This window comes from Takifugu rubripes, chromosome 6 (genome assembly GCF_901000725.2).
Source record: "Takifugu rubripes chromosome 6, fTakRub1.2, whole genome shotgun sequence".
NCBI lineage: Eukaryota > Metazoa > Chordata > Actinopteri > Tetraodontiformes > Tetraodontidae > Takifugu > Takifugu rubripes.
This window is the reverse complement of record NC_042290.1, coordinates 12332021-12349349: the sequence shown is the minus strand read 5'-3', so window position 1 is coordinate 12349349 and position 17329 is coordinate 12332021. Positions and strand designations below refer to the sequence as shown.

The window sequence follows — 17329 nt, the reverse complement described above, 5'->3', positions numbered from 1 at the left end:
AGCTGCTACTGATGCTACTGTAGCTGCTACTGATGCTACTGATGCTACTGATGCTACTGTAGCTGCTACTGATGCTACTGTAGCTGCTACTGATGCTACTGATGCTACTGTAGCTGCTACTGATGCTACTGATGCTACTGTAGCTGCTACTGATGCTACTGTAGCTGCTACTGATGCTACTGATGCTACTGTAGCTGCTACTGATGCTACTGATGCTACTGTAGCTGCTACTGATGGTACTGATGCTACTGATGCTACTGTAGCTGCTACTGATGCTACTGTAGCTGCTACTGATGCTACTGATGCTACTGTAGCTGCTACTGATGCTACTGATGCTACTGTAGCTGCTACTGATGGTACTGATGCTACTGTAGCTGCTACTGATGCTACTGTAGCTGCTACTGATGCTACTGTGGCTGCTACTGATGCTACTGTAGCTGCTACTGATGCTACTGATGCTACTGATGCTACTGTAGCTGCTACTGATGCTACTGTAGCTGCTACTGATGCTGCTGCTACTGCTGCCGCTGCAGAAACATTTCAGACATTTTGGCCTCTGAAACACAATCCCCAACGCTCTTCCAGCTCTGGAGTTCCTTCTCACAACTATCAGCATTTTCCAGAGTTTGTAAAAAGGTGTCAGGAGGTTTGATCTTCATCATTGTGGAGGAGCCGAGGAGCATTGACAATGATTTCACCGTATTTACAGCTACAGGAACAATTTTATTGTTTATTTGTCATCTGTCAAGTATAAAATAATCAAAGGCTTCATAAAAAGTTACAACTTATTAAAAGAGCGTTTAGTTGTAAACACTTGGGTTTGTGTGATTTAATACACTGCCCTCTTTCATATGAACAGCTGGGACAGAATGATTTAAATCCTCCCTAAATTAGAAAAACAGTCTAATTGGAGTTCTTTGATGCGTCACAAACCTTTAAAATCCATTTTTCTGCAATTTCGACTCTGTGAATAGTTTGATGACGTCGGTCTCATGTTGTCACACACTCGTCTCGATGTGAGGAGACATTTTACAGTTCAGCATGTGGGACAGGAGTCTGTGCTGGTGCTGATACCTGACACGTGCACACACACACACACACACACACGCACACACAATCAGTGACTGGTCAGTGATTCCAAATGCAGCAGCGATATCTTTTAAACGTTCGGTTTCATACTGACTTTCCAAAAATCCTCTGAATCTCTCTGTTCTCCTCCTCCTGGAACCTCAGAAGAACCTGCTCCAGGATGGGGAGCTCCAGGTTCAGGTACTGGGCCACCTGATACATCAGCACGGGATGATCACCAAAATGTTTGAATTATTAAATGATAAAGCGAGTTTTTGTTGACTGTTATTATTTAACACGCAGAAATATAGCAACTGTACCACCTGACCCAGAGTCACCGGAATAACAGTTGATGTAAAAATAGGCCTTTTCCCCAGACAAATAATGTGGTTTTTTGCCTAGCAACAAGGGAAATAGTTAATAAACAGCTAAATAATTTTAGGTGTCTTCAAATCATAAAAAATGAAATGGGCCGAGTATAATTTATCTAATCTAGTGTAATTAGATTGTTGAATTGATGTGCACGTCAGCAGCTGAATGACGCCCTCTGGTGGACGTGTCTGGTACTGCACGCTGCTCTGACAGGACGACTTATGATCCAACACGTGACACTTGTTACCTGTCATAGGCTCCGCCCCTCACTGCACTCAGCACACCTTTATCCGCCCCCCTGACTGTGGTTCTACTTCCTGTTTAATCGCTACTGCAAAACTAAACATTCTACGTTCATAGAAGCGAGGCGGCGGCGGCTCACATCATTGCTGACTTCCTCTTCATCCCTGTCCATCAAAAAGATCCTCATGATGTCCTCAGAAGGTCCATGCAGGACGCGCTCCCACAGCGGCTGGTCTCTGTTGCTCAGCTTCCTTTTCTCTGGAACGCACACACACGCACACACACACGCACACACACACACACACACACACACACACACACACACGCACACACACGCACACACACACACGCACACACACACACACACACACAGTTGATGGCATGTGTCGGCTGAACTTCCTGTCCATGCTGGTTGCGTGTCACACCTCCACTCTGGTGAATGCAGTAGAGCGCGAACTCCTGAGGGTTGTTTTCAATCTGTTGAAGGAAAAACTTCATGTTCAAACTTGCTAGTTTCATTCTAGGTTACCTATCAAAGTGTGTGTGTGTGTGTGTGTGTGTGTGGTTTGGACTCACCTTGAACTTGTTGAGCAGCTGCTTAATCACCTGGTCGGTGGTCATCTGGCTGGAGATCCGAACTTTGGTGGATGTTCCGAATAAGGGAGTGAAAATGGAGGTCTGGAGGAGATGGAGGAGGGAGGGATGAGAGGAGGAAGAGGAGGAAAGAAGGAGACTTCTCAGTGGACGTCCACCTTGTAGTTGTAAAAGTGTCCGTTGATGGAGAAGCGATGTTGTCGCTCTTTCTCTCTCTGGGCTGCTGACTTGCCCCGCCCCCTCCTCCTCTTGACCAATGAGGCGTCACTCATGCAGCGGTACAGGTTGGACTCCGCCTCCAGCTCCGGGTTCCTGTGCCTGATCGGAAACAGGGTGGTGGTCTCGTAGACAGGAGGGCCTGAAGGACGCACAGGTTGGTTGGTTGTTTGTAACCACAGGTGAGTTGACACTGGAGACGTGTCACACCTGGTAGAGGACAGGTGAGGACCGTGTCCTGGGGGGTCTCAGCCAGCTCGTCTATCTGGTGAAGGTCCACATATTCTCTCCATCGTGTCATACCTCTGCAGAAGATACCACAAAACAGATGTAAACCAGAATAAACCAGACTAAACCACACTGGACCAGACCAGACCAGCCTAGAATAGACTAGACTAGACCAGAGCAGACGAAACCAGTCCAGACCAAACTAATCTAGACCAGACAAGACCAGCCTAGACTAGACTAAACTAGACCAGAGCAGAATAAACCAGACCAGGCCAAATTAATCTAGACCAGACCACATTAAACCAGGCCAGACTAGGCCAAACTAATCTAGACCAGAACAGATAAAATCAGACTAGACTAAACTGGACCAGACCAGGCCAGCCTAGAATAGACTAGACTAGACCAGAGCAGACGAAACCAGACCAGACCAAACTAATCTAGACCAGACCACATTAAACCAGACCAGACCAGGTTCATCTAGACCAGATCACATTAAACCAGGCCAGACTAGGCCAAACTAATCTAGACCAGAACAGATAAAATCAGACTAGACTAAACTGGACCAGACCAGGCCAGACCAGACCAGGCCAGACCAGACCAGGCCAGGCCAGGCCAGACCAGACCAGACCAGACCAGACCAGACCAGACCAGACACCTCCCACAAATGTGCCTTCACTCGCTAGCGCTAACTAGCCTGTTTGCTAACCCTGTCCAGGTTCTCATTAACCTTTTGTCTTCCAGCGGACTGACGGGGCTGACGGGTGAGATCGGAGAGGTGATGGAAGGCGTCTGCTTGTCATCCTGGATCTTCAGCCTGATGGGCCTCTGGACCCCCCAGGAGATGTTCAGGAAGCCCTCCACCACCACCGGGCCATCATCCACCTGTCACAGACACAACAGTCAGTTCTCATGAAACAGCTGCCAGGTAGTTTAGGTAGTTTAAGGTTGTTTGTCTGGTCTGGGTTGGTGCAGAGACAGGGGCGGAGTGAGGCTGGTCCATGGGGGGGGGGGGGGGGGGGGGGGGGACTCTGACAGAGACATTTTAAACTTCCGGTTCAGGCAACCGAGACGTACGTGAGCGTAGCTGAGGTGCAGCTGAGTCTGCTCCTTCAGGAAGTAGTTGTAGTTCTTCAGCAGTGACAGAAACTCTGCTCTGGAATAACACAAACCAGTCAGGAACCGGTCAGAACCCCCCCCCCCCCTCCGTGCCCCCCCCCCTTCCCCCGTGACCCCCCCCAGGCTGACACACCTGGACAGCGTCCGTCCGTCTCCTGCCTGGATCACCTCCACTCGGAGCTCCTCGTTCATCTCAGAGGACACGGAGACGCACGTGGACGCGGCTGGTCTGAACCTCCGCTTGTTGACCGTCTCCTAAATAAAGAACCCTGAAGCAGAACGTTTAGAACGTTAGAACCGGAGCGCCGAAAACAGGTTCTTTGTTCCGTCCTTCTGTTCTTTAAATACCTCCGAGTGTTGGAAGGTTCTGGGTTAGATCTCTCTCTCCCTCCCTCTCTCCCTCTCTCTCCCCTCTCTCTCTCCCCCTCTCTCTCTGTCTCCCTCCCCTCTCCCTCTCTCCCTCCCTCTCCCTCTCTCTCCTCCCTCCCTCTCTCTCTCTCCCTCCCTCTCTCTCTCTCTCTCCCTCTCTCTCTCCCCCCTCTCTCTCTGTCTCCCTCCCTCTCCCTCTCTCTCTCTCCCTCCCTCTCTCTCCCTCCCTCTCTCTCTCCTTCTCTCAGTCTTTCACTTTCTTTTCTGGGCTGGCCTCCCAACAGATTTAATGACAGTTCTCCACCCAGCAGTGATGACAGAGGAGCTCCGACTGTTTTGTTCAGCCAAACAGATCCAGTGAACACAGATCTCTGGATCCATGTGCTCTCTCTCTCTCTCTCTCTCTCCCTCTCTCTCTCCCTCTCTCTCCCTCTCTGGTTTTCTTCCTGTGTGTCTCAGCATGTTTCCAGGTGAACAAACATCACAGGTATTCAGTCGGAGGTGGGCCACGCCCTGTTTTTAGCTGTGCCAGTTCTAACTGGAGCGGTAGTGGCTTCATCCCAGTAAACAGGTCTGAGAGAAGCTAACGAAGCTACGGGGACCACGGAAACGTCTCCACCAGCAGCTCCTGACTGAGGCTAAAAACATTTTACATTCTTTTTCTTTCGTTGGTGAAAACGAAAGATTTTGGTCCTTTAAGAGGTTAAAAAGAGGTTTTTTCTGCCTGGAGCAAAAAGAGAAAACGTGGCCACAGAAGCTAACACGACACTCCCAGACTGTTTTCTCTGTGTGCTAATGGCTGATCGGACCCGAACCAGCTCAACTATCCCGTCACCCCTAGCAACCCTGACCTCTGACCCCTGACCCTCCCCGACCCTGAACCCTAGGCTCACCTGAACCTTCAAACACAGCTTTAAAGGTAGCAGGACGAAATGTCCTAGCTGAGCAAGCAAATACACACACATGCACACACACACACACGCACACACACACACACACAGGTTTTGGAAGCCCAGACTGATTCTGTATTGTCAAGGTGAGCAGTCTTACCTGTTCACTCCTTTAATCCCCAGACCAACAAAGCTGAATCAGTCTGAGGGCCTGAACTGCTGTGTGTGTGTGAGTGTGTGTGTGTGTGTGTGTTCACAGGGTCAGAGTACAGCTGTGTAGATGTTGAGGAGCAGCTGGTTAAATATTACAGCACATGTAGACAGCGTGCTGAGGGCGGAGCCTGCTGACATATTACCGGCGTGTGCGCGTGCGTGCGTGCGCACGTGTGCACAAGCGAGTGTTCGCACCTCCAGGTTCCTTGTTCATCTAAATGTCCAACTGACAAGAATGTAGATCCTTTCCAATCCTTTAAAGCCCATATTTAATCTGGATTGACGTTGATGATGTCGGCGACCAAAGTTTGAGTTGACGCCCTGGTGACGCAGTACGGAAGTGACGTCAGAGCGCGAAAAAAGAGTAACGCTTACATCAACGGCCAGCAGGGGGAGACAGAGATCAGCGCAGTTACTGTCGCCGTGTGTGAGCGTGTGTGAGCGTGTGTGAGCGTGTGTGTGAGAAACCCAAATACGCTTGATGAGTCACGTGACCAGCCCAAAATAGCAGCATTCCAGATTTCAGCTGTAACTTTACTTTTCTAAGAATTCTGCAGTTTTTTTACTGTGTGAAGCAGGAAGCATCCTGCCAGGTCCTGGAAGACCCCTGGAGACCTCCGAGCCGCTCCGATCATCAGGTCCTTCTTAACTTACATCTGAACATTAATTCTGCATCACTAGTTTGTGTTCACACACACAGACGTGTCCCAGCAGCAGGTTGTGGGTTCACTTCCTCCTCTGGTCACATGTTCTGTGTCCCACTAACCTCAACATCAGCTCAACGTTCTGGGTTTTACAAAGTTTTACTGATAATCAGCACATTTCAAACACACCTCTGACTGTCGCTGATTGAAAATAGACGTATTTTTCTCTTGACTGATGAGGTGTTTATGGTCTCTGGGAGTACAATAGTTCACAGATGGGGATGCCATTCCGTTCCTAAAATAACAGGACACACAGGCTGCAGGCAACAGGTGACAAAGGCTGTGTGTGTGTGTGTGTGTGTGTGTGTGTGTGTGTGTGTGTAATATTAAAGTCATATTTAACTCAGTTATGATCCCTTTTGTGTAAATTTTGCTCTACGTTTTCAACACTTTTAACTGCATTTGAAATATTGCAAATGGAGATAATCGGCGTTACATTCTTCTGTTTTTATTGCAAAAAAAACATTTTAAAAACTGATCAGCGATCAATCTATGAAATCAGAACTTATTTCTTCTTCTGGACCTGCAGCATGAACACGTTTGTTGTTGATCCTTGAATGGAAAGAAACCCAAAACAAATGTTACTGATTGTGCTGCAGGGTCCTTGAACGCAGCACTGTGTTGATCGCAGCTGCCAATGTCAATCACACACACACATACACACACACACACACACACACACACTTGGACTCAGTGCAGTATCGGTGAGGGAACTGACCACAGCGTCTCCGTCTCTGTTATGGAAATGGGACTTCTCTGGTTCTGGACGATGAATTCTGCGGAGACCCTCTCAGTGCTGCTGGTGCTGGTCGGGTCGGGTCGCTGCTCACAAACAGGTACGCCACATTCGCACGATGTCGGGTGTATTTTTATATGAAGAAAGAAAAAGAGAAACGCAAAAGTCACTGATCAATAAAAAAGAGAATTGCTGATCACTGAAATGTTTAAAGGGAGGCGAACAGGGTCCAACACGGGTCCCAACACGGGTCCCAATACGGGTCCAACACGGGTCCCAACACGGGTCCCAACACGGGTCCCAATACGGGTCCCACATGGGTCCCAACACGGGTCCCAACACGGGTCCAACACGGGTCCCAACACGGGTCCCAATACGGGTCCCACATGGGTCCCAACATGGGTCCCACATGGGTCCCAACATGGGTCCCAACACGGGTCCAACACGGGTCCCAACACGGGTCCCACATGGGTCCCAACATGGGTCCCAACACGGGTCCCACACGGGTCGAACACGGGTCCCAACACGGGTCCAACACGGGTTGCAACACGGGTCCAACACGGGTCCCAACACGGGTCCCAACATGGGTCCCAACACGGGTTGCAACACGGGTCCAACACGGGTCCCAACACGGGTCCCACACGGGTCCAACATGGGTCCCAACACGGGTCCCAACACGGGTCCCAACACGGGTCCCACACGGGTCCAACACGGGTCCCAACATGGGTCCCAACAACAGATCAAAGATCTGCAGAAGTCAAAGAACAAGAAGTTGGACGTTAAAATTAGCGTTAGCGCTGAGGTTTCCGCTGGTTTTCTCACATCCTCCATCGTGTAAATGTGACTAAACCTGCGTCCTTCCTGCATGTGAGCGTGCACGTGCCCCCGGCTGCACCAGCAGGGGGCCCGTGTGCACGCTCACCTCCACCCTGCCGCCTCTTCTCCTCCAGAGGAATCAGAGTTCCTCTAAAACCCGAAAGAGGTTGGAGGTTGGAGCGCAGCTGGTCCAGCTCAGGATTTCAGGCCCCGTATCGAGTTCTGGCACCGGCGCAGGGTCACGTGCACGGGCCTGCAGAGCGGCGCTGACGCACGTCAGGTTCCATGAGCAGCAGGCTGCAGATACCGTCCACACGCTAGCGCGCTAACGGTGATCAGGATCAGTGATTCCTTACTCTTTTTAGATTTTCTTCTTCAACAATTCCACTTGTTTCCAACAAAAACCTCTGACAAGGTGATTTGTCCTGGGTACCGTAGCAACGTGGGCGGAGCCTCGTCCTAGCCCACGCGGGGGGGGACCCACGTCAACGTTGATATAAATGACCCCACAGAGATTACAATGATATTATTACAATGATAGCTGCATGGTAAAAATGCTAATATTAGCATACCATTTCTGCCATTGCTGTTTTTCCTGACCTGGAGGAGAGCTTTTAAGGAGGCTCTCAAGATTTCATGACTGATTCGTATTACATTGAGTTGAGCCACGCGGCGGTTAGCATTAGCACAGCGATGCTCCGCTGTTTAGCTTCGCTGACAGGTGGTGTAAACAGTTAAGACTGGACGGAGACGCTGCGATTGGAGCTTTTAAAAGTTGCTCTGTGAATCACAAGACATCTGTAAGGCATCATCACACTCGCTGCCCTGGAAACTAGCAACACACACACGCACACACACCTCAGGGTCCACGAGGTATTGCACAACAAGAATCTCTTGCGAGGTCGTCCGGTCGTGCTCTTGTTTGCTTTCATGATGAGTCACGTGGTCGAGCTTGAGCTGAAACCCGTCAGATGTTGTCCAGCTGTTCAGATGCAACTTCAGACACTGGTGGAGACCTGATGCTGCGGGATGGAAACACTCAACCTCGTTGTTCCTCAGAGCTTTACGCTGCGGCCGCTTTGTCTCTGTGCAGCTCCGCGTATCATCACCTTCTTAGAGACCCTGGACGTTCTGATGGATCACAACGCCACTTTCATCTGCGAGGTGGAGTCCCGCCCCCCTGCTGATGTCACATGGACCAAGAACAACCACCCGATTATGTACGTTCCCACGAAGACAAGCGGTCACAGAAACCACCACGCCTGCTACCGTTAGCTAAGCCTAGCGCTAAACTGAAGACTGAACCATACGAGTCAATCATCAACGCAGTGGTAACCATGGTAACCCTTCTGTCCCCGCCAGGTACTATGACCCCAGGTACGCCACGCGGGCGCAGGGACAGATGCTGATCATCCCCCACGTCAGGGAGTCAGACAGCGGCGAATACTGCTGCATCGCCACGAACGGCGTTGGCGAACCAGCCAAGAGCTGCGGAGCTCTGCAGCTCAAGATGAGTATGTGTGCGTGGTTGCTATGGCGTCGCCACAGCTGGAGTCGGTCCAGATGTTGGTGTGTCATCCAGAACCTCTCTTGTGGATCTCCTCATCAGAGCCACAGATCAAACGCCATCCGACCAACCTCACGCTGTTGGTGGAGGCTAAAGCTGTGCTGCCCTGCGTTACCCTCGGCAACCCTAAACCGGACGTCACCTGGCTGAAGGACGATGAGCTCATCAAGGTGTGTGCTTTGATTTCAGCACTCCTCAAACACGGGATCCCTTTCTCAGCGTTCCGTTGCTGCCCTCAGATCAGCGACCGCGTCACCATTCTGGATTACGGAGCCTTGAAGATCCACAACATCCAGAAGGAGGACGCGGGCCAGTACCGCTGCGTGGCCAGGAACAGCTTTGGGTTGTCCATCTCAAAGCCCGTCAGCATCGAGGTTCAGGGTACGTCCTCAAATATCAGCAATTGGAACAATAACCACGAAACCTGGGACTTAAACCTGATATAAGAGAGCGCTAATGGCTAGGATAAACTTCAAAGGTTCCTCGGCTGTAAAATTGTGTTTTCAGTTCCAGCTCGAATCCTGCAGGTTCCGAAGGAGAGGAAGGTGGCGTACGGCAGCCTGGTCTCCCTGGAGTGCAACGCCACCGGGAACCCGGTGCCCACCATCACCTGGCTGGAAAACGGCAACACTGTGAGTGCTGTGATTGGTCAGAACATGGGTGACCTGCCTGTAGCTCCGCCCACTTTTATACGCTGAAGCGAAAGGAAAATAACTGCAAACACTCACACACTCACACACACAGAGTCTATAAACACACATAATGAGATGGAATTCTCATTATGGTGACGGAGGATTGGAGAGCTCACATTTGCCTGTCTGTCTGTCTGTCTGTCTGTCTGTCTGTCTGTCTGTCTGCCTGCCTGCCTGCCTGCCTGCCTGCCTGCCTGCCTGCCTGCCTGTCTGTCTGCCTGCCTGTCTGTCTGTCTGTCTGTCTGTCTGTCTGTCTGTCTGTCTGTCTTCTGATGAGATCTGCTGACATTATCGTTAATTCACTTCAGCCTTTCAAGAAAGATGGACCAACATATTTTACACATCAGACCAGAACACGGACGTCCAAAATGACCCACAAACTCGACCTGAAACAGCCAGACAGCAGACAAACGTCTGGATCTCTGATGGTCCTGGATGTGTGTGTGTGTGTGCGTGCGTGTGGATGTGTGTGTGTGTGTGTGCGTGTGTGGGAAGGGGGGGGGGGGGGGGGGGTTCCTGGCACTCGTAGAGGTCATTAACATCGCCAGTGCCTAAAAACAGGCAGACACAACGTCAACTACAGCCGCTGTGGTGTTTATTCGCGTGTGGGAGGGAAGTGTGTGTGTGTGTGTGTGGGGGGGGGGGGAATAGTCCTCCGAATACCAAACGATCCTGTGAAGTGTTTCGCAGTGTTTTGCTAATGCGGACACATCGTGCTAATTCTTCCATCAGCTGAGCAGTTGACACTCGGGACCCTTTAAAGAGACGTTTCTCCTGTCTGCTCTCTACCGCCCCCCAGTGGTCCGGATGAACTCCTCCTCATTTGTGACGAGTCTCGTTGTGTCTCGCAGATCTCGGGCGCGTCGGTGGACGAGACTCTGAGCGGAGACGTGGTCCAGTCCGTCCTGAAGGCGACGGTCCATAAGCCAGCTCTGTACACCTGCCTGGCGTCCAACAGGCACAGCGCCGGCGCCAACACCGTCAAGGCCAGCGCCAGGGTCACCGTGGCAGGCAGGTTCCTCCCAGCACGCCACGCTGGAGGCTCTGGCTCGGGCGGTGGGTGGAGGAGGGGTCACAGTTAGCTTTGGTGGTTTCAGCTGTTGGTGGGTTTGGACCTCAACCCCCAACGACCATTAAGGAAACACACACACACACACCTCGCCGACCACACACACTCTGGTCAGAGGGAGGAAGGAGAAGCAGCATGGTGGGTTTCAGCTTCAGACGCCGGCTGACGCTTGTCTCTTGTCCTCCCGGTGTCTCCTGCGTCCTCCTCCTGATGTTCCTCCAACCGTCTTCTGCTGCTTCCTGTGGTTCCACCCTAGAGTGGAGGTAAGACCCGCCTCTGCTGCCGGAACCTTCATGGTTCTGGGACTAACCGGGCCTGAACGTCCTTCAGACTCTACAAAGGCTCCGCCGGCTACTGCGGTGCGTACCGAGGAGACGTGTGTGGCGCCGTCCTGCCGGGCGACCACCTGGTGTTCTTCAACTCCTCGCTGCCGGACCCCGAGGACCTGCAGGAGTACCTGGTTCAGAGCCTGTGGCCGAAGCTGGAGGGGCTCGGGTCGGCGTGCAGCCCCGCCATGCACTCGCTGCTCTGCCACAGCGCCTTCCCGGACTGTAACCCTTCCGGGATCGGACCGGCACCCAAACCGGTCTGCAGGTACGTGTGTCAGACCAAACATGCTGAGTCATGGAACCGAGAAAGACGCCGTACGTCACCTTCCAGGGAGCACTGCCTCGCCGTGAAGGAGCTGTACTGTCAGGGGAAGTGGGCGGTCCTGGAGGGCGGCGCCTCGGCCCAGTCCGGCCTCTTCCGCTCTGGGACCGGGTCCAGCGGTACCAGTTCCCTGGTGCCCAACTGTCAGGCCTTACCGAGTCTTCAGGAGGACCCCAACGCCTGCACCCACGTCCCCTTCGCAGGTACGTCTGGTCAGAACGTAGGACCAGCTGGTTCTGGATCATAGAGGGCAACAAACGAAACTCTTCCAGAACAAACTGGATCCAGAACAAACTGGATCCAATCAAATTCGGATTCATTTCAGTCGCTTCCGAGAGGAAAACGATGAAACTTCCCGACTTGAATCGGGAAGGTTTTCCCAGAATAAACCTGGAAGTGTAGAGGAACTATTGGATTATTGATGTGAAGCAAGAGCAGGCGTGCAGTACCGTCATGTTTGTGGTGCTGCTGGACCAGAACCAGACCAGAACTCATCCTGGTGTCTCTCCTTTCAGACCTCAAGCTGGACCAGATCACAAGTGAGTGCAGCCACATCCATAAACCACCGGAGTTCCTCCTCCTCCACCCTGACTCCATCCTCTCTGTTTGCACCAGCGACCTGCTTCAGCGACCGAGGTCGTTTCTACCAGGGCGGCGTGAACGTGACCCGGTCGGGGACGCCGTGCCAGCCCTGGAACCATCAGGTGATCAGAACCTTCCAGCCAGAATCAGAACCCACCCAACTCCTGCCGCAAAGCAGTCTGGGAAACGGCTGCTGAAAACCTCAAAAGAACCCGAAGGAGGCCACCACCCCCCCCCCACACACACACACACACACTCACACTCACACACACACACACACACACACACACACACACACACACACACACAGCAGAGGGGAGCAGCAACAGTTCACCCTAACACACCCTCTCACTCAGCAAAGCCATAAAAACATAAAGAGGCTTTTGGGCTGCAGGGAACATGTGTGTGTGAGTGTGTGTGAGTGTGTGTGTGTGTGTGTGCCAGGTCAGCAGAGAGGGAGGGGCTCCTTGTGTCACATCCTGCCTCTGGAAGCAATTAGTTTTCACACGCATACGCAGCAGCAGAGCAACAGTTGCTCTTGTGTAGCAGATCTTCGCTCTCCAACGTGAAGATCTGCTCCTTCTGCTGGTTTCTGACTTCAAAGATGTGTTACGTTCTCTCTCTCTCACACACACACACACACACACACACACACACACACACACACACACACACACACACACACACACACAACAACCAGACCAATCAGAGCTGCGGATGATGGACATAAACTATGAGTCTGGTTTGGTTTTCAGCTCATTAAAGTTCTCTAAAGAACGTTTTTAGAGAAGTTGTGAGATGATTGACCAGAAGGTGGAGGGCTCTTCAGGAGGGAGATGATGTGCTGCAGAGGTGAGATCTTCTCGCTCCTGAAACACTGAAGACGTGGCGGGAGCAATGAAGCTGTTTTCCTTGAATTGAGGGGTTGCGTCAACATTCTAAGCGTGTGAAAACTGAACCCTGAGAGCAGGTTTCTTCAGAAAGGATCACAGACTAATGCACCCTGGAGAGAAAAGTCCTGACTCATGAAGATAGCAGATGTGGAGTGTTTACGCTCCAGAAACACGTTGTTTCCCTCAGGAACGTTCTCAGACTTCAGCTCAGAGCCTCAGAAGAACCTGAAGAAGAACTTTAACACTGGATCACTGCCTCTGACCCTTTTCCTTGTCTCCCTCTGTAGCTCCCTCACCAGCACCGACTGTCTGCGGATGTGATTCCAGAGTTGAGGAACTCGAGGAACTACTGCAGGAACCCCGGGGGGATAAGCGAGGGACCCTGGTGTTACACCAGTAATCCCAACATTCGCTGGGAGTTCTGCCCAGTGCCTCCCTGTGGCGAGACCAGCGTGGCTCCAGGTGCCGTCTTCTGCCGACTCTTCTGCCAATGGGGGGTCAGACCAGCCTGATCTCATCCGTCTCTGTTTGTCAGTGGTCAAGACAGAGTCTCCGGGCCCCCATCAGACCGTGCGCGTCCTCCCCCCCACCACCGTGTCCTACCCAGCCTACTCCATGTCCGTCATCATCATCGTCCTGTCCACCCTCGCGGCCGCCGTCCTCTTCACCATCGCCGTCCTCGCCTGCCGCAGACAGAGGAAGCAGTGGAGGAACAGGAAGAGGTAAGTCACACCTGTCGGCCTTCCCTGAGGCTCCGCCTCTCCCTTGACTCCGCCCTCACCCCTGCAGAGTGATGGAGACCCCGACGCTGAGCGCGCTGCCCTCAGAGCTGCTGCTGGACCGGCTCCACCCGAACCCCATGTACCAGCGGGTCCCCCTGCTGCTCAACTCCAAGCTGCTGGCCCTGGAGTATCCCCGGAACAACATCCAGTACGTCCGAGACATCGGAGAAGGAGCCTTCGGGCGCGTGTTCCAGGCCAGGTGAGAGGGTGACGTTAGCAGGACTGGTGGTTCCAAACCTTTGAGGTGTGTGTGTGAGTGTGTGTGTGTGTGTGTGCGCTGCAGAGCTCCGGGCCTGCTGCCGATGGAGTCCTTCACCATGGTGGCTGTGAAGATGCTGAAGGAGGAGGCATCAGCTGACATGCAGAATGACTTCCAGAGAGAGGCGGCGCTCATGGCCCAGTTTGACCATCCAAATATTGTCAAACTACTGGGTGAGTGTGTGTGTGTGTGAGTGTGTGTGTGTGTGTGTGTGTGTGTGTGTGTGGTGGAAACATTAGATCTCCATCTTTAATGAAGCAGAGGTCCAAAATAAACAGCCAACAGCACCAGTTGGCTGCTGATGTGTCCTTGTTGTCCACAGCTAAACAAACGTCCACCATAAACATCAAACTGGGCCAGTTCAGCCGATCTAATCTAACACAAACAGCTGGTCTCCAAATATCCTTCCAGGAAAACATCTGGCCATATAAAACACAGTCAGAGTAGATGGAAAATTTCAGTTCACGCTCCAGCGTTCGACATCAACGGGCTGACAAAGACAGTTTTTGTGACGTATCAGGAGCTCCTGAAACCAGAGAGGTGGATTTCTTTATTTTTAGCTCCCTCTAATTACCCCAGCGGCTAATAATAACCATGCGAAAACAGAAGCACCCTGCATTATTGGCTCGATCCCGTGTATCTACTCCTCTCTCTCTCTCTCTCTCTCTCTCTCTCTCACACACACACACACACACACACACACACACACACACACACCACACACTCACTCTCACACACACACACACACGTCCTAACAAAGTCCTTATAAGAAACGCACAGCTCAGCTACAGTACCGCAGTCCGCCACTAGAGAGACCAGCGATGCTTTCAGGAGCCCCGAGTCAAGGTGGTAAACTGCAGTTGTCTGTATCCTCCCACAGGTGTGTGTGCGGTGGGCAAGCCTATGTGCCTGATGTTCGAGTACATGGCCCACGGTGACCTGAACGAGTTCCTTCGCCGCCGATCCCCCAACCGGTCGTTGCGCACCATCAGCCGGGCCAGCCTATCAGGTCGCAGCTTCACGTCCGAGCTGGAGGCGGGGCTTCTCTCCTGCGCCGATCAGCTGTCCATTTCTAAGCAGATCGCGGCGGGGATGGCGTACCTGTCGGAGCGCAAGTTCGTCCACCGAGACTTGGCCACGCGGAACTGCCTGGTGGGGGAGGACATGGTGGTGAAGATCGCCGACTTCGGCCTCTCCCGGAACATCTACTCAGCTGATTACTACAAAGCCAACGAGAACGACGCCATCCCCATTCGCTGGATGCCCCCGGAGTCGATCTTCTACAACCGCTACACCACGGAATCCGACATTTGGGCCTACGGCGTGGTGCTGTGGGAGATCTTCTCCCACGGGATGCAGCCGTACTACGGGATGGGCCACGAGGAGGTGATCTACTACGTGAGGGACGGTCACATCCTGTCCTGTCCCGAGAACTGTCCCATGGAGCTCTACAACCTGATGCGTCTGTGCTGGAGCAGCCAGCCGTCGGACCGGCCCGGCTTCAGCAGCATCCACAGGATCCTGGAGCGGATGCACCAGAACGTGCTGAACGTGGACGCCGAGGCCGACTGACGACACCTTCGGACTCAGACAATCATAAATCCACATCACGACAGGAAGACGCCATGTGGACTCGGAGCAGGAAGCGAGCAGGACAAAGTCCAGAGAACAGAAGGTCGACCTGGTGGAGCTCGGACCAGCACGTGGTGGTTGGTCCGGTGACCTTCTGCAGAGAAGGAAGCGGGAAAACTCGGGACTGTTTCTGATTCCACGTCGGCACTTTAATCCAGTGCTGTTTTCCATCCTTCCATCTTGTAAGGTCGCGGGGTCGCTGGGGGGGGGGCTGGAGCCTGTCCCAGGACCCCTGGTGCAGGAGGCGGGTCCTGCACCAGGGGTCCTGTTGACGGGTGATCGCACTGTTATTCCACTTCTGGGCATTCTCTCTATTTCTTATGTTTTGGGCTGAAACAGTCGCCCTCTGAGGGACTTTAAATTCTTTCTGATCAGGTTTTCTTCTGAAGAGACGAATATAAAACGTCCAGTTTTAAGACACGTGCTTCCCTCTGTGTCCAACGAGCGGCGGGGGCGTTAGTGAGCGGCTACAGAGGCTGGCTATTGGCTCACAACCGCTAACGTTAGGCCAATATTCCATACGCTTGTTTGATGTTTCTTATCATGCAGTTGTAATTTTATATTTCAAATGTTTGTCTTTTGTGTTCTCTGTCACTCCACATTTGATCCTTCGGAGTGATACGTTATTGAGTGATTACAGCAATAATCAGAACTTTTTTATCATTTGAAACCTGTAAAGTGAATAATTTAGTAAATTAAAGAATTTGATTTTATGTTTTTTGCCTAAATCTGAACTTCAAAAATGATCCCTGAGAAATGAGGCCTACCTGCAATACTGCTGACGGCCACAAGATGGCGGACAGGTGGTCCCCAGAGAGATGGAGAGCTTGTGTGTGTGTGTGTGTGTGTGTGCAGTATAAACTGTTTAAAGTGTTTGGCCTGTTGGTGTTACTCCCTTTTCCTCCCTTCCTCCTCCTCGTGTCATCGATTCCTCCCAGAATCACTTTGATGATGAATGAGATCAATAATTCTTCATACGGAGGACAGAAGAAAACAGGAAGTGAGCGAGTGGAATAGTTTCTCTAAGGAACATTTTAAATGGTATTTTTATGAAAAAAGATGGGCGATATTGTTTGAGATGGAATTTCAAATCGTTAAAACTATAAAAAAAGAGGAACTTTGAGGGGGAAATGGAGGGCAAAGATCAAAGAACAGAGACAGAGAATGAAAAGATGTCCATAAATGTAGCAGTCATCCCTTTCATGGCGCCTTTATCGCGTCTTCTCTACCTTTTTATCTAAATGGACTTCCTGTCGATGCTCGACAACATTCTCAGTGTTTATTGATTTATTCTGCAGTGAAACTCACTTCCTGTTTGGCCACGATAGCGTCCGGCCGCTCCATTGATAACCGGCCACATTTTTGTCGACCTTTGTCGCCTGAATATTCAGAGCGTCACAAAGTTTGAGAGGTGATTCGGGAGGAACGAATAAAACACGAGAATGTGAACTTTGCTAAACTCCATCAAATAAAAGTAGTGAAACATTCAAAAACAAGCCCTAATTCTGCCGTCACACGCGATCGCGGGAAGAATCCACGCAGACGACGATTTGACATCCTCGTCAATCAGCAACGCCGCGTTCGAGCTTCCTGTCAGCCTCTGATTGGCTGAGCTTCCCGGCAACAGGAAGTGGCCG

The 17329-nt window shown here is 51.8% G+C and overlaps 2 protein-coding genes and 1 long non-coding RNA gene across 9 annotated transcripts; 1 reads left to right on the top strand and 2 right to left on the bottom strand.

Annotated features, from left to right (window-relative positions):
* Positions 1–702: 702 nt before the first annotated feature.
* rassf6 (Ras association domain family member 6) lies at positions 703–5412 on the bottom strand. Of its 6 annotated transcripts, none has more exons than XM_029837729.1 (11): positions 5257–5412; positions 3971–4106; positions 3796–3874; positions 3449–3603; positions 2704–2798; positions 2436–2635; positions 2260–2361; positions 2027–2160; positions 1823–1970; positions 1184–1281; positions 703–1074 (listed from the first exon to the last, which is right to left on the bottom strand). In XM_029837729.1, exons 2-11 carry the CDS (start codon positions 4027–4029, stop codon positions 999–1001), a joined length of 1146 nt encoding a protein of 381 aa, XP_029693589.1. In that variant the 5' UTR covers positions 4030–4106; positions 5257–5412; the 3' UTR covers positions 703–998. The 6 variants fall into 6 exon arrangements, 5 of the variants coding, with proteins under 5 accessions (XP_029693589.1, XP_029693587.1, XP_029693590.1 ...); XM_029837727.1 differs by having other exon boundaries at positions 1823–1988; positions 2033–2160; XM_029837730.1 differs by having other exon boundaries at positions 1823–1941; positions 2109–2160.
* Positions 5413–6212: 800 nt separating this feature from the next.
* Positions 6213–8650, bottom strand: LOC105416592 (uncharacterized). The gene is made up of 3 exons (XR_964630.2): positions 8424–8650; positions 6732–6835; positions 6213–6565 (listed from the first exon to the last, which is right to left on the bottom strand). It is a non-coding gene; the product is annotated as an uncharacterized lncRNA (long non-coding RNA).
* musk (muscle, skeletal, receptor tyrosine kinase) lies at positions 6701–16405 on the top strand. 2 transcript variants are annotated; one of them, XM_011604986.2, is made up of 17 exons: positions 6701–6849; positions 8659–8785; positions 8928–9079; positions 9175–9302; positions 9372–9513; positions 9640–9764; positions 10676–10835; positions 11150–11156; positions 11224–11487; positions 11554–11747; positions 12060–12083; positions 12160–12248; positions 13307–13481; positions 13555–13741; positions 13809–14000; positions 14085–14233; positions 14941–16405. In XM_011604986.2, exons 1-17 carry the CDS (start codon positions 6753–6755, stop codon positions 15630–15632), a joined length of 2904 nt encoding a protein of 967 aa, XP_011603288.2. In that variant the 5' UTR covers positions 6701–6752; the 3' UTR covers positions 15633–16405. The 2 variants fall into 2 exon arrangements, with proteins under 2 accessions (XP_011603288.2, XP_029693564.1); XM_029837704.1 differs by having other exon boundaries at positions 10676–10880.
* The last annotated feature ends 924 nt before the right edge of the window (positions 16406–17329 follow it).